Source organism: Calypte anna, chromosome 8 (assembly GCF_003957555.1).
Source record: "Calypte anna isolate BGI_N300 chromosome 8, bCalAnn1_v1.p, whole genome shotgun sequence".
NCBI classification, from domain to species: domain Eukaryota; kingdom Metazoa; phylum Chordata; class Aves; order Apodiformes; family Trochilidae; genus Calypte; species Calypte anna.
In genome coordinates, this window is record NC_044254.1 from 1,987,374 (window position 1) to 2,001,105 (window position 13,732).

The 13,732-nt window shown below is 40.5% G+C and overlaps 1 protein-coding gene across 2 annotated transcripts in view; it reads right to left on the reverse strand.

The window, feature by feature from the left end:
• NOTCH2 (notch receptor 2) overlaps positions 1-13,732 on the reverse strand; it is an 86,077-nt gene that overhangs the window by 35,921 nt on the left and 36,424 nt on the right. For both annotated transcript variants that reach the window (XM_030455684.1, XM_030455685.1), the window contains exons 6-12: positions 8,745-8,978; positions 7,777-7,932; positions 6,748-6,936; positions 5,528-5,641; positions 4,262-4,375; positions 763-996; positions 207-317 (exon numbers count right to left, since the gene is read on the reverse strand). In XM_030455684.1, coding sequence (XP_030311544.1) covers positions 207-317; positions 763-996; positions 4,262-4,375; positions 5,528-5,641; positions 6,748-6,936; positions 7,777-7,932; positions 8,745-8,978 — 1,152 coding nt within the window. The remainder of the gene's footprint in view (positions 1-206; positions 318-762; positions 997-4,261; positions 4,376-5,527; positions 5,642-6,747; positions 6,937-7,776; positions 7,933-8,744; positions 8,979-13,732) is intronic.

Below are 13,732 nucleotides of genomic sequence, written 5' to 3' on the forward strand. Positions count from 1 at the left end.
GCATTTCATAGCCCAGATTAAGCCATTTTTTTGTGCTTGGTAGAACCTGCTGTAATGTAAAACGCTGAGATTCCAAGATTAGAAGGATGTGCCAAGATACTAACTGAATCCCTTGCAATCAGTATGCAAAAGACCAGCTCAGCTTCCCTAACTACCTGGATAACCATCTTCAAACCAACTCACAGCTATCAGGTAGCTGACTTTACCTGTAAATCCAGGTCTGCAAGCACAATTGTAGCGATTAATGCCATCTATACAGTCCCCATGAACACAGGGGTTACTTGCACAGTCATCAAAGTTATTTTCACAGTTCACTCCTGAAAAAGAAGTTAGAGAGGCCAAATCTTAGAAGGATGAAAACAAAACTTTTCCCCAGATACAGCCAAATCAAGACTTCAACGTTACATGTGTATGGTTGCAACTTAACCAAGAAATGTTACTTCGGTGCTGACTGGTTATGACCCTGAACTTGTGCTACATATTTAAACAAAATAATAAACTCCTTTGAACACCAGGCCTTTTTTCTTTTTCTGCATGCTTGATTTTGAGGAGTCAAGAGGAGGAAAATTTGTCTGAGAGGAGCTGTAGCACCAGTGAAGCAATCCATACAGACACAGAAAAGCTCAGCAAGGAAACGCCAAGTGAAAACAGCACTCCCCTCCAATAAACCCATCTCCACGTGGAAATTTAGCACTTCACAGAAATAATGAAATGCCTGAACTGTTAGAATCCCACCCTTGCCCTTGTGTGTGCTTTATGTACCTGAAGTGCCCAGCAAACAGTTGCACTGGTAGCCATTCACCAGGTCAATGCAGCGCCCTTGATGCTGGCAAGGATTGCTGTGGCACTCGTCTATCTGCTCACTGCAGATGGCACCCATGTAGCCAGGATTGCAGATACAGGTGTAGGAATCAATCCCATCCTGGCATTCCCCGTGGTGGCAAGGATCAGGATCACAGTTGTTGATATTCTCCTCACACAGAAGGCCAGTAAAACCTGAAGAAAAATGGTGAACAGGAGTAACTAAGAAGGTAAATGGTATGATGCTGCAGTGAATCTAGTGCAAATATGGAAAGAATTGGATTAAGATCCAGCAAAGTGGCATTCAGCACAAAAGGGTAACTGGGCACCTCAGCTGCTGCCCATTTTCCAGCCTGGAAAACAACTTTCTTCCACTGCTCACAGCAGTACTGAAAATCTTGCATGGAGAATTGTGGCATTGGAAGTGGTAACCTTTAGTCTGTTCAGAACAGTAGCAGCAAGAGGAAACATGTAGATCTCCATGTGAAATATTTACTTGCATCAGCATGAACCATCTGAAGGCTCTTGTCACATTTTCATATTATTTCCTTCACACAATAACAGGGAGGTTGACTTTTTTAGTATGAGAAATTACTGCAAAGATACTGCAGAAACCTTCCCAAGGGAACTCTCTTGGCTCGTGTCAAAGCCTCTGCAGCTCTGCTTATTAAAAAGTTTCTTGCTCCTCTCATTGGGAAACCATTCAGCAACTCCAAACAAGCACCAACTGCAAATTTATGAAAGACTGCATGCAACCTCTTTAGTTAGTAGCAATGAAACAAGCAGCACTTTGGCCTGTTTCATTCTGCTTCAGCTGGGAAACATCCTGAGCAACAGAGAAGCACAGAATTTATTCACCAGAAGGGTTAAAACAATGGTTCAGGAAGCTAAAAGCAGCAAACTCCCTCAAGGGCCCTGTTTTCCATGTCAGAGCAGTGCTATATGAAACAGGGGCAGTTTAAATGGGTTTTCAAAGATGAGGTTTTGGAGCAATTGCTCACGCTGCCTTCCAAGCAGCTGAAATTTAGGAAGGTCCAACTTCAGACCCCGACTGGAGATTTGATACAAACCAAGCTGCAGGGAATTTCAACAGCTGAAGAGTGATTCTCACCTGAGTATTATAAGTGGATAACAGGCTCCCCATTTTTCATACAGGTTTGTGGTTATTTCTCTGGTCAAACATACCAGGTGACGGCTAACATTTCCAAGTTCTGCGAACGTATGCATGGATGAATGGGTGTGGAAGTAGGTGGGAGAGGGAAGGGAAGCTAGTTAGAGAGATGGATATAAAAAGATGTTAGGGAAGGAAGAAAAAGAAACCAATAAAAGGATTAAGAGTGGCAAAAAAAAAAAAAAAAAGGAAAAATAAAGAAAAAGAAGAAGAAAAAAAAAAGAGACGGAGAAAAAAGAAAAGAGGAAAGACCTAAAACAACTCAACAAAAGAAAAACCATGATCTACCACTGGGAAGGAGAAGTGGAATAATGCCAGAAGGGAAAGAAAAGACAAAAAGCAAGCAGTAAATAGAGCTATCTGTACAGCATCAGGCCAAACATTTTGCAGTTTTCAATCACTTCAGCAGCTGGTGATTACCATTCAGGGAACACATATCACTCAAAACATGAGATCATTGAGCAAGAACATACTCAGACTTTATCTTCCAGTAACTGACCTGCCCCAATGATGAATTCCACATTTCAGTCTTACAGAAGGCTGTCACTATTAAATTTAACACTTAGCAGACATTTGCTCCAAAAATGATTACCTTGCCTCCTACTGTAGCTCAACTGAACCACTTAAAGATCAGATACATTTCTCAATCTCCTACCTAAACATACCTTGTTTTCCTCTTTACAGCCAAGATTTAGACAAGGAAAAAAACCAAACACCTGAATATAGAACACAAGAATTCTCAGGACAGGGAAGAACCCTAATACAGAGACCCTCTTCTGTTTTCAAAGTACTACCCAAGGATTTACTAAGAGTAGTTGCTCCAGTAACATACATTTGGTTGCTTTCAGCCTGTTCCTTGGAAAAGCTCCATACATCATGTTCCTTCATGGAAGCATATGGTCACTCCTCTTAATTGGGGAAATGTCAAGAAATGTATTTATTTTATTTTTTTTCTCAAATTCAGAACACACTTTTTAAGGCTCAGCTCTCCACATTGTCTTCTACTACACAACCCCAAACCCTTTTAGGGCCTCACACTCTTGGTGAATAAATGCAACCAGACCACACACCAGCTTGAGAAAGATAGTTTTTAAGTTTGGAGCTTTCTCTTCTTTTTGTGTCAGCTTATTCTGTTACAAGCAGTAATGAAAAGGAGAACTCTGACAACAATAATTATTCCTCTCCTGATTAGAACTACTGCATTCCTCTACTTACAACAAATCCGTGTTTCTTCAGGTACTTTGGGTGTGTGTGAAGACTGGGGAGGACTTTTTAGGCTCATCTCTGCTATATTCTGTACAAATGCTCAATTCATTAGTGAAATTGAATTTGTCTTAACAAATTTGATTAGTGGAATGATTAAAAACGAGAAAAATTGATACCAGTCCAGCCAACCTAAGAGCACAAAGGCAGCTCCAGGAATTGTTCAGCCTCTCCCCTAATGGAAGAGCTAAAGCTAAAGGTATTCCATGCCTAAATCTGAATCACAAGGAATGTATAAGGCACTGGAAGCAACCAAAGGTAGTTCCTTATACTGAGAGTGTGACCACACCCTCTCATTTGACCAGATGCAAAATTTAAGATAAAATATATCTACATCACTCTTAAGAGATCTGAAGATATGAAAATGCTGTAATTAAACCTGCTGCTTCTAGATGTGTAATTAACCAAGCATTAAAGAAATTCAGTGCCTTCCAAAAAAACCCCACAATCAGTTCCATCCACAATTCTGTCAAAATTTCATCATGAATTTCATCATAATTTTAACCACATTCTGGCAGGTAGATACTGTTTGGCATTTCTTCCAGTGGACAGAATTTTTACTGCATTTTAATCTTCCACTTTTGACACAAAGCAACCTGAAGCAACAGAAATCACAATACACAGCAGTACTGCTCTGTCCACCTCTTTTTCTTCAACTGCACACTAACTATATAATCTGAATTGGGAGAAAGAAAAGTAAACCACAGACAGAAGTCTTCATACAACTCTTTTTTCCACTCACTGATTCCATAGTTAACACAGAAGAAGCTGGCACTTTCTCAGAAGCAAGAGATGGGTTTGAAAGAGGGAGACCCAGAACTCCCATCAACTGTGAACTCACTGCCAGAAGGGAAAAGGCTTTCTATACTTCAAAACAATTCTCTGCTAAGGAACAGACAAGCTTTGCAGCAAATAAACAGCATTACAGAGAAAGAAAGGATGAAAGCTGACATCTTTTCACCACCTCTTTAATGTATTTAGGGTATGTGCAATCTCCAGTCCAGGGGGTATGAACACAAGACTAACCTGTGGCACACTGGCACTCATAGCCATTGGGGTGGTCAATGCATTTGGCTCCATTCAGGCATGGTGTGCTGGAACAGTCATCTATGTCAATCTGACACACAGCACCACTGAATCCTGAAAGGCAGAAGAAAAAAAAAAGAAAAAGATGAAAAACCAGAAGTAATTTCAAGTAGTTATTCTGAAAAGCTGCACTGTCAGTAATTATTTATTAGCATATCCTTAAAAGCACCCAAACTCAGTAAATCTAAACTCAATTGCATCATTAAACACATTGGGTGGATTGGTTCCTTGTCCAAACCACCAGGCAAAACTTAGTTTCTGTCCTTGAGGTCAAAGCAGCTTCAGCTTGAAAAATGAGATGGAGAAGTCAAACAAAATAAAATGTCTCTCACTGGACAGTATATCTGTCTATAAAACTGAAAAGCCACCCTTAAAAACCTCCAAGTAATCAAAGCAATAACTTAAAATGAAACAATTATCATCACTAAAGCCTTCTGACTAGAATTACTGCAGCAGTGTGGAATGGGGTACAAAACAGAGCTGTTATCTTTGAACACACTTCTTGAAATAGTTAATCAGCTATCAACAGGTTATGTGAGATGGTGCAGATCCTTGGGCACTTAAAGGAAAAAAACAAACAAACAAACCAAAAAGCAAAGAACTTTCATTCTTCAAGGAAGAATCAGAAAATCATTAGTCAATAAGAAGGGAAGCAGAGTAGGCTTTTGTCAAGTATATTCTGAACTCAAAACATTTAGTAAGCCACTGGGAAAACAAGTGATGTTTACCTTATAGCTAACAGTGAACCCTGAGCTCAGCATTTATCTTTCTTTTCTTAAGGGGAGACCTGATCAAAGACTCCTCACACAAGCAACATAAACTACCCTGATGCAAAAATACCTAAAAACCTCAGAAAAAGACAAAAAGCATGCCAAAGCTCTGATTTTCAAAATGTACTTAGAATTATTCATCAGTTTCTCACTGTGATACCCACACCAGCAGAAGTTCTTGCTGCAAACCACCCTTTAAGGGGAGAGATCCAACTGTTTGTTTCTAACACTCCCATTCAGCTACAGGCACAATGCTACTGCACCCAGTTCTGGTCTATTCCCACTTCCCAGTCTTTGCAACTCATTTATTCAAACAGATGCTGCACTAAACCACCAGAAACTCACAAGAAAGGACCACCTGCTATCTCTCAGTGGTTACCTAGGCTGCTCTTGGGAAGGTGAGGCAGGAAAAAAGCTTCCAGAAGTAAGAACTTACCAGGAGGACAGACACAGAGGAAGCGATTGACTTTATCAAGACACTCTCCATTGTTCACACAGGGGTTGCTTAAACACTCATCAATATCTTCTTCACAGTGAACACCTTTAAAACCTGTGGGGAAAAAAAAATAGGAAATGAAGACCTTAGAATGTGCCCTTGGAAGTGTAACAGCCTCTTACACTAGCACTGAAAGGCTAAGCCTGGTTTCATTGCTAGCTTGCAGTCTGGGCAGAACCTGCAAGGTGAGATTATTCACCAGAGGTTAAAAAGGGATGCTGAGTGTGCTCTTCTCTGTTGCTGAACATGCTCACTAAGTCAGCAGTAAAAGGAGAAGTTTGTGTTGAATTCACATCTAAGGTTTTCTTCCACAGGATGAGGAATACCTCTGGGTAAGCTCCAATAGAAGGTAAAAGGTAAAGAAACAACCACAACAATTTTAACTCAAGGCTTTTTAGCTAACAGCAGAGTAAAAGAAAAACATTAAGAAGGGTGAAACACTTGGGAGTAGAGTTCCACCTTTCAAAACAGATTAGATATTCATAAAAACTCATTCTAGCTTTCATGGTATCAGCTGAGCACCTGCAGGGGTCACAATTCTTTCATTATCCTTAATAAGACTGTGCAACTGGCACCCTTTTTTTTACCACTTTCAATCACAAAGCAACTAGCAGACTGCATGGGCCTCTGGTATGCTGGACATGTAGATTCTACAAGCATGATTTCAATGAAGGATCTTTTAACAGTTATTTTCTCACATCAATGGGAACTTGCACCATTTGGGCTAATTTAAGTAGAGGAAAAAAAAAAAACCCAAATGCTATTACCCAGAACCATCATACAGATATCTCACATCTCAGTCACTGTTTTAAGGTTTGCACCTGCTTTGCTTTCACAAACATAAGTTTCTGCACGTGTACTTTACCAGGTATAGCAACAAATCTGTTCACACATCCTCCACCACAGAATGCTTATTTCTTTTGCTGATGTAGAGCCAGGTTTCTGTCTCAGTCCTCTAACTGGTTTCTCCCTCCCCACACAAATGCCAAGTCCTCCTGGTTGGTGCCACCACAGAGAGCTCTCTCTCACTGCTTCATTTAGCCTCACCCCCTTTGCAATTCTGTGCTCCACCTCTGCAGAGCTGGCAACCCTCCTTCTGCTTTGCCTTCTGAATTTTTTTGGTGGCTGGAAACCCCACCTGTGTCAGGAACTCCCCTCACCTGGCATACAGAGACACGTGAATCCTCCAATTTTATCCAGGCAGGTGGCATCATTCTGGCAAGGATTAGAATGGCACTCATTGATGTCCATCTCACAGCGAGGTCCTGTGTAGCCCTTCAGACACTCACAGTGGAAGGAGCCTTCTGTGTTTACACATTTCCCAGCATGTTCACAGGGGTTGCTGTTTGCTGCAAGAAAAATATAAGCATGTGTGACATCAAATCTACAGCTCTTAAGGGTCAAGTGGCAGGGATTATAGAACTATTGATGCTTTCAAGGTCTTATCTCTAGATCATCTTTTATATTAGGTCACCTCAGAGGCTGACCAGATGCCACCACAGCCACAAAACAAGCAAAGTCTTCTTTCTTTTCAAAAAGGAACCATGCTCTTGTCCAAACAGAGGAACAAAATTCAAGTAAGTGCTTCTATTCAGATTTTTAATAACTGCTGGCTAGACCTTCCCTTCATGCACTACATAGGCATAAACTACCATTTACAAAACTTAAAAAGCCTTTGCTACAACAGCTAATGCCCAAAACAACACAACAGCATGATATCAGGGAACTACAGCTTTAAAAGCCCACATGGCCACCAGTCTAGGAAGGCACTCAAAAGATCTGGCCACATTTTGGATGTCAAACAGCCTTAATGTATTTCTACCAACAACTCCTGCACAAACTGTGGTACTTTTGGTGTTCATTGCAGCTCTGTGGGTCAGCTTAACTGCTTGCAAGCACTCCTCACACAATGCCAAAGCTCTGCTGCACAATGAGGAAGAGATAAGCATCTCAATGTTCTTCCTTCTCCAGAAGCTCACAGTTCAAACACAGACAGCTGGTCTGACCCAGCCTTTTGCCCCAAGTCTCACACAAGTTATAAAACTCGTCTGAAGACACTGAAGCAAGAGAGCAGGAAAGGAATTGCACTTATGTGGAGAAGCTTTGACCAAATGTGTATTCCTGACCCTGCTGGTTCATAAAGCAAAAGATCCAGCTCTCTGTTGGTGCAGCCACAAACAGAAACTCACCCATTGCACATTCATCCACATCCTCAGTGCAGTCTGCTCCCTTATGGCCTTGAGGACAGGTGCAGATGTAGTGACCATTCACAGGATTGGTGTCACACAGAGCACCCTTCTGGCATGGATTGCTAACACATGCATCATCCAAGTGGCACAGAAGACCTAGAGAAGTAAGAATTCATTCAAAAAGTGAGATACAGCAGTTAGACCATATGTTAGACAGTAAATTTCTCCACCCTGATACTACAGAAATTCCATAGCCAGAAGCTTAGACAAGTTCTTATAGGCTTCAAACATTAAATCAACTACACACTTTTAAAAAATTAATGAACACAGATTCTGTGACTTCAGAGGTGTCTCCAGGACTTCTAGAGGGGTACAAGGGCAAACCATTCCCAAACTTACCTCCTTGGAGCAGTTAACTAGCTTTACCCTCTAATCAGCAAGATTTTTCTGACAGCTGAAACCACAGGTACACATGAAACTCACTTTCTTATTTCAGATATGCTGATGTCTTGTATTTCTGGGGAGTAGGTAGGTGAGACTTTCACATTTTTACCTACCCTACAACAGCAGATTTTACACTATGCCAGTAAGGGCATCCTTACTTATGCAAAAATGTCTAAATTAGCCTTCTAGAGTTTTAAGTACATTTACCTGAAGTGGCACAGAGCAAGTCATCCCTCATCTGAAACTTCTCAGGCAAATAAGGATCCTGCTAAGCACTAGGAAAAGATCTTTCCTTGCAATCTAAACTGCAATAAGTTTGTCTTCCAGCCTAATACAAACACTTCTTTGTCTTGAGCTACAGAGTTTTAAAAGGTCTTTGCTTGTGAACAGCACATTTCCTTTTGTTCTTCCTGGTGTGGTCACCAAGTGTGTGAAGCAAACACAGAGCTTTAAGTAAAGGCTTAAACTTCAGAAGTATTTTCTATAAAGCGCTCGAGCCGGGCAAGTGTTTTTTTTGTCCTTACCTGCCTTTCCTTCTGGACAAATGCATGAAAAAGAAGCCACTCGATCAATGCAAGTGGATCCATTAGCACAGGAGGCAGTGAAGCAATCATCAATGTTCTTACTGCAGTCATCCCCACTCCAGCCATTGACACAGACACAGGCGTAGCCTCCGTTGTGGTTGGTGCAGGTGCCTCCATTCTGGCAGGCATTGGGCTGGAGCTGACATTCATCAACATCTTCAGTGCAAAACTGACCTGAGGCACAGAAAGGAACAGAGTTTACTATGACAAGGTTCTTGAATAGATAACCAAAGGAAACACTGCAGCCTAACCTGATTGCCATTTCTTATTTCTGGGATATTCAACCCAAGGAGCTTCCGAAACGCTGTTGGCAAATTAGGCAAAAAAGTCCCTAAATGACCCCAAAGCAGGAGCTGGACTGCGAATAACTTTAAGCAGACACAGCCTGCAGCACATGAAGGTAGATCTGTGAGGACATGAGCAGCAGGAAGAAGGAAGCCCTGCCTGCAGAGCAGCCAGAGGGACTAAGAAGAGAGAGGATGGCATCACAAGCTTATCTTGGCCAAAGGAGTGTCAGGCAGCAGCAAAGGAACTCATCAGGGGAACTTAGTTTTTCCTATACAATTATGCAAAGAATATTACTGAATGAGGAAGAACAGAATTCTTGAGACTCTTCTGCCTAAAATATCTAATTTCCTTCCCCTAGGTATTTCTACAGACAAACCACAAATACCTGGGGGTTTTCTTGCGTTGCTGGTTTGCTTTTTTTTTTTTTTTTTCCTGGTTTTGTGGTGGTGTTTGTGTTTGGTTTGGTTTCAGTTGGTTGTTTTTTTGATACAGAAAAAAAAACCCAACTCTAATAAAATACTCTAATGGCTAAAGATATTGGAGGGAAGAAAACACATACACTGTTGGAAGGAGTTTTAAGGAAAAAGACCACTGGACCTCTAAGCATGAAATCAGTTTCACAAGGTGCAGCATTTCACAGTCATATCTATAAAAAACTCTTCAATTCACATTTAGTAAAAGTATTTCTTTATCCAAATCCATTTTGTTTTGACACCAAGATTTGGATCATTTACCTCTTGCATCAATATTTTGCTTCAACATAGCACTCATCTTCATAACTAAAGCTGCATGGTTTACTTTTAAGATGAAATTGTTCAGCTGAAGTTTCAAGTCATTCACTGTTATTTTCAGGTTTTTGGACAGGTCAAACCTAAGCATCAGTTGATTTCACAGCACACATGCCACCAGTACTGCTCCACAATCTTCCATCTGATAAACTATTTGTCCTGGTTCTGCTGAGAACATTCTAGTACTAAACACTTGGTGGTTGTTTGGGTTTTTTCTTTTTACATTTCTTTATCACTTGCTTTTACCACCCTTCCTAAAACATTGATATGATGTACCCAGCAACAGAACACCACCCTTTATCAGAGAATAAGATTAGATTTGTTTGTGATTTCCACCTCCCTCACAGCATCTTCCCATTATTTGGGTCAACACTGAAATAACTTCATTGCTACTACCAAGATCCTCCCAGTCCTTATCTCCAGATACTCCAAATCAGCTCCAACTTTATTTGCTTGCTTCCAAGAACAAGGAATTCAAAAGCAGGTCACAGATGTCCCTAATGAGTCTTTAGCTTTTTGGTCCTGGGAGCTCTGGATTTTTTTCCCCTTAGTGGCAAAGAAATGCAATTATTTCAAATGAAAGTCACACAACTGACTTTGCCCTGTGTGTGTGTGCTCCTTCCTCCAGCAGGACTACTTCAAAACACGGATTTATCACTTGACAAAACGTAGTAAAATTATAACAGAAATAATAATTACAATAGATATTGCAGAATTAACCCTCACACTTCCCAGTTTTAGTAAAATGGAAGAAGGGGAAATCTAACCTTTATATTTTTATCTGCAAAACACAGATCTCAACACTTTATAAAAAAGCAAAACCATTTATTTGCCTTAAAAGTTGTCTGTTCATCAGCTTCCAATATTGGCTGAGCAGTAACCAAACTGAACAGTCAGTTATCTCAGACTGCTTCCTAGCAGTCCTATCTCTCAACTCAACTGATTTCCTTTCAATAAAAAAAAAATAATTATAATCAAGATTATTTTTCCTTATTATAAAACCAATTTTCCTTCTCTTCTTGGAAGGGGCCCAGCCCAGATCACAGAACACTCTCTGACAATCACTCAGATGTAGCACAAGTGTTTAGCACCAGTGTTCAGCAGCATCCCCATCCTTTTGGCTGCAGAAAGCTCAAGTTTGGTACCACTAAAGCATGAACAGCATCAGTGCTGAAGCTGCTGCACCACCCAGCTCCTTATGCCTCTCCCAAAACCTTCTCCCTTTTGACTGTCTGAACAGCCTCCTGAAATACTATGTTTTGTGGGGTTTTTTTGTCAGTCCATTTAGGGGGTGTGTGCACATGTTGTTTTCTGTTGTTTTGGGTTTTATTAAGCAAAGACAGGCAATCCACTCCTGCTTGTAAACTTGTTAAACACAAGTTTGTTTGGTTTTATTTTCACATTTCAAATGTCTCTAGTAATATTCACATTTAAGGACCTTTTTATTTATAGACATTTTAATTTTTTTCCCTCCACACAGTACCAAGAGACAACCCTAATGTGCCTGCAGTAACTTTAGGCTATTCTGTATTTCCACAGCCCTAAACTAAAACAAATTTTTAAAAGGTCAAAGCAAGGTAAATTTTAAAAGTTCTTCAAGCAATTCAAGTGTATTTTAAAACCAAACCATGCTCATTAGATTTGATCTTCACTTAGCTTCTCAGATTTCTATTGCTCCTTTTCGCAGCTACCAGATCCCAATCATATTTGTGCTTAATTATGAATATGAATTAAACACAGCTTCATCTTAATGCAGTTTAAAAACAAAGGTAATTCAACTCAATCTGAGGGGTGTAAATGAGTAATTAACTCTTGCACTTTACTATTGAGTATTTTAATGAAAACAACTTGTTCTTTATTGAAGTTGTAATTGAAATCCAGACTCAAATAACATCTGGGCAAATAAATAGACAAATCAAAAGCAACATAAAGCAAGCAGAGCATATCAATCTAACCACATTCATAAGTACTCAGTCTCACCACCATCAGGCATACACATATATATATATATAATGTAAGTGTAATAGTTTTTTATTTATTTTAGAACTTTTAAAAAAATATTACAAAACCAGACCAAAGTCCAAGATGCTCCCATTTCTTAACTGGAGCTGGTGAAAAGCAATTGCAAAAGATTTTAAAGTTTTCTGAAAATGTCTGACACCTTATTTTTGAATAAGGGTCTTAAATGGCTGGGAAATGCATTCAGGAGCCCAAAGTTGCCCAAAGAAAGAAGTAAAGTTTTTTCTTGGAGGTGTTTGGGATTTTTTTTAGATACTCTAGGTTTGCTGACATCATTGTTGTGAATCCTTAGGTGTTAACAACATGGGATTAAGAGTCAGCATTGTAATTCTCCAACACAGGTTTTCAGCAGGGTTTTTTGGGTGATTTTTTTGATGTTTGATTGATTCATTAGGGAGGAGGGTAAGGTGGGGACTGTTGCTGCTTGTTTGGTTGTTTGCCCCCTGCATCTTGGAAAGCAGAACACCCATTGCATAACAGCTTTCAAGCCTATCCTGTAACTACAGGGTGAATTAGTGCAGATCTAATGACTGTACAATATTTTAATGGAAATGTAGAAACATACGTAAAAAAAAAAACCAGCAGAAAGGAGACAAATTACCCCAAGAAGCTAATAAAAGCCTTGCCTGACCTTGATATTTGCAGAGCCTGGGAAATCAGCAAAACGCCGACTCAGGTTCTGAGTGACCTTGTACAAAGTAAACAGCAAATCCATGTGGTGTTTCAGAATTGAAAACTAGAAGTAGAAAAAGGGAACAGCCTTCAACTCTTACAACTTTTTGCCTACTCTGAAACTAAGTCACTTCCTGCATATTGCTCCCCAGAAAAGCCACATGGAGTAAACCAGACAAGTTTTCTGCTTTCATGGGTCCCATTTTCAAACCATCAGGAATTGGACAAGAACTCCAGGAGCTTCTCTTTAAAGTGACACAGGATGCAGTGGTTTAAAAACCCTCAAGTTGTGGCACCTGATTTCACCCAGGAGAAATAACCAGTCCCTTCTCCTGGAGCAATTTGTATTATAAGGAAAAAAAAAAAAAGTCTGATTTCCAAAATCAGGCAGATTGCACTCATTTTATGTGTTATCCTGCACTGGAAGCATAAAGCATTAGCTTGAGCAAATAGGAAACCAAAAAGTCATCCTGGGAAGCAGGAACAAATGTCTTGGAAAGCTGATCCTACCAAAAATGCACACAAAAGAAAACATTTGATCAGTTCCAGGCCCCTCAGTTTAAGAAGGATGTAGAGGTGCTGGAGCAGGTCCAAAGGAGGGCAACCAGGCTGGTGAAGGGACTCGAGCACAGGCCCTATGAGGAGAGGCTGAGGGAGCTGGGGGTGTTGAGGCTGGAGAAGAGGAGGCTCAGGGGAGACCTCATTGCTGTCTACAACTACCTGAAAGGAGGCTGTAGCGAGGTGGGAACTGGACTCTTTTCACAGACAACCTTCAACAAGACAAGAGGACACAGTCTTAAGTTGTGCCAGGGGAGGTTTAGGTTAGATATTAGAAAGAATTTCTTCACGGAGAGGGTGATCAGGCTATGGAATGGACTGCCCGGTGAGGTGGTAGATTCTCCGTCCCTGGAGACATTTAAAAAAAGACTGGATGTGGCACTCAGTGCCATGGTCTAGCAACTGCTCCGGTGGGTCAAGGGTTGGACTAGATGATCTCTGAGGTCCCTTCCAACCCGGCTAATTCTATGATTCTATGATTAGATAAATTGCTTTACTGACACAAGCTTTCTCAACCTTCAAACTTCTCTGGAAGAGGTGACACCTTTATACAGCCAAGACCATCCAGAACTGAAAGATATCTCAGTTGTGCTCTCAGCTGCA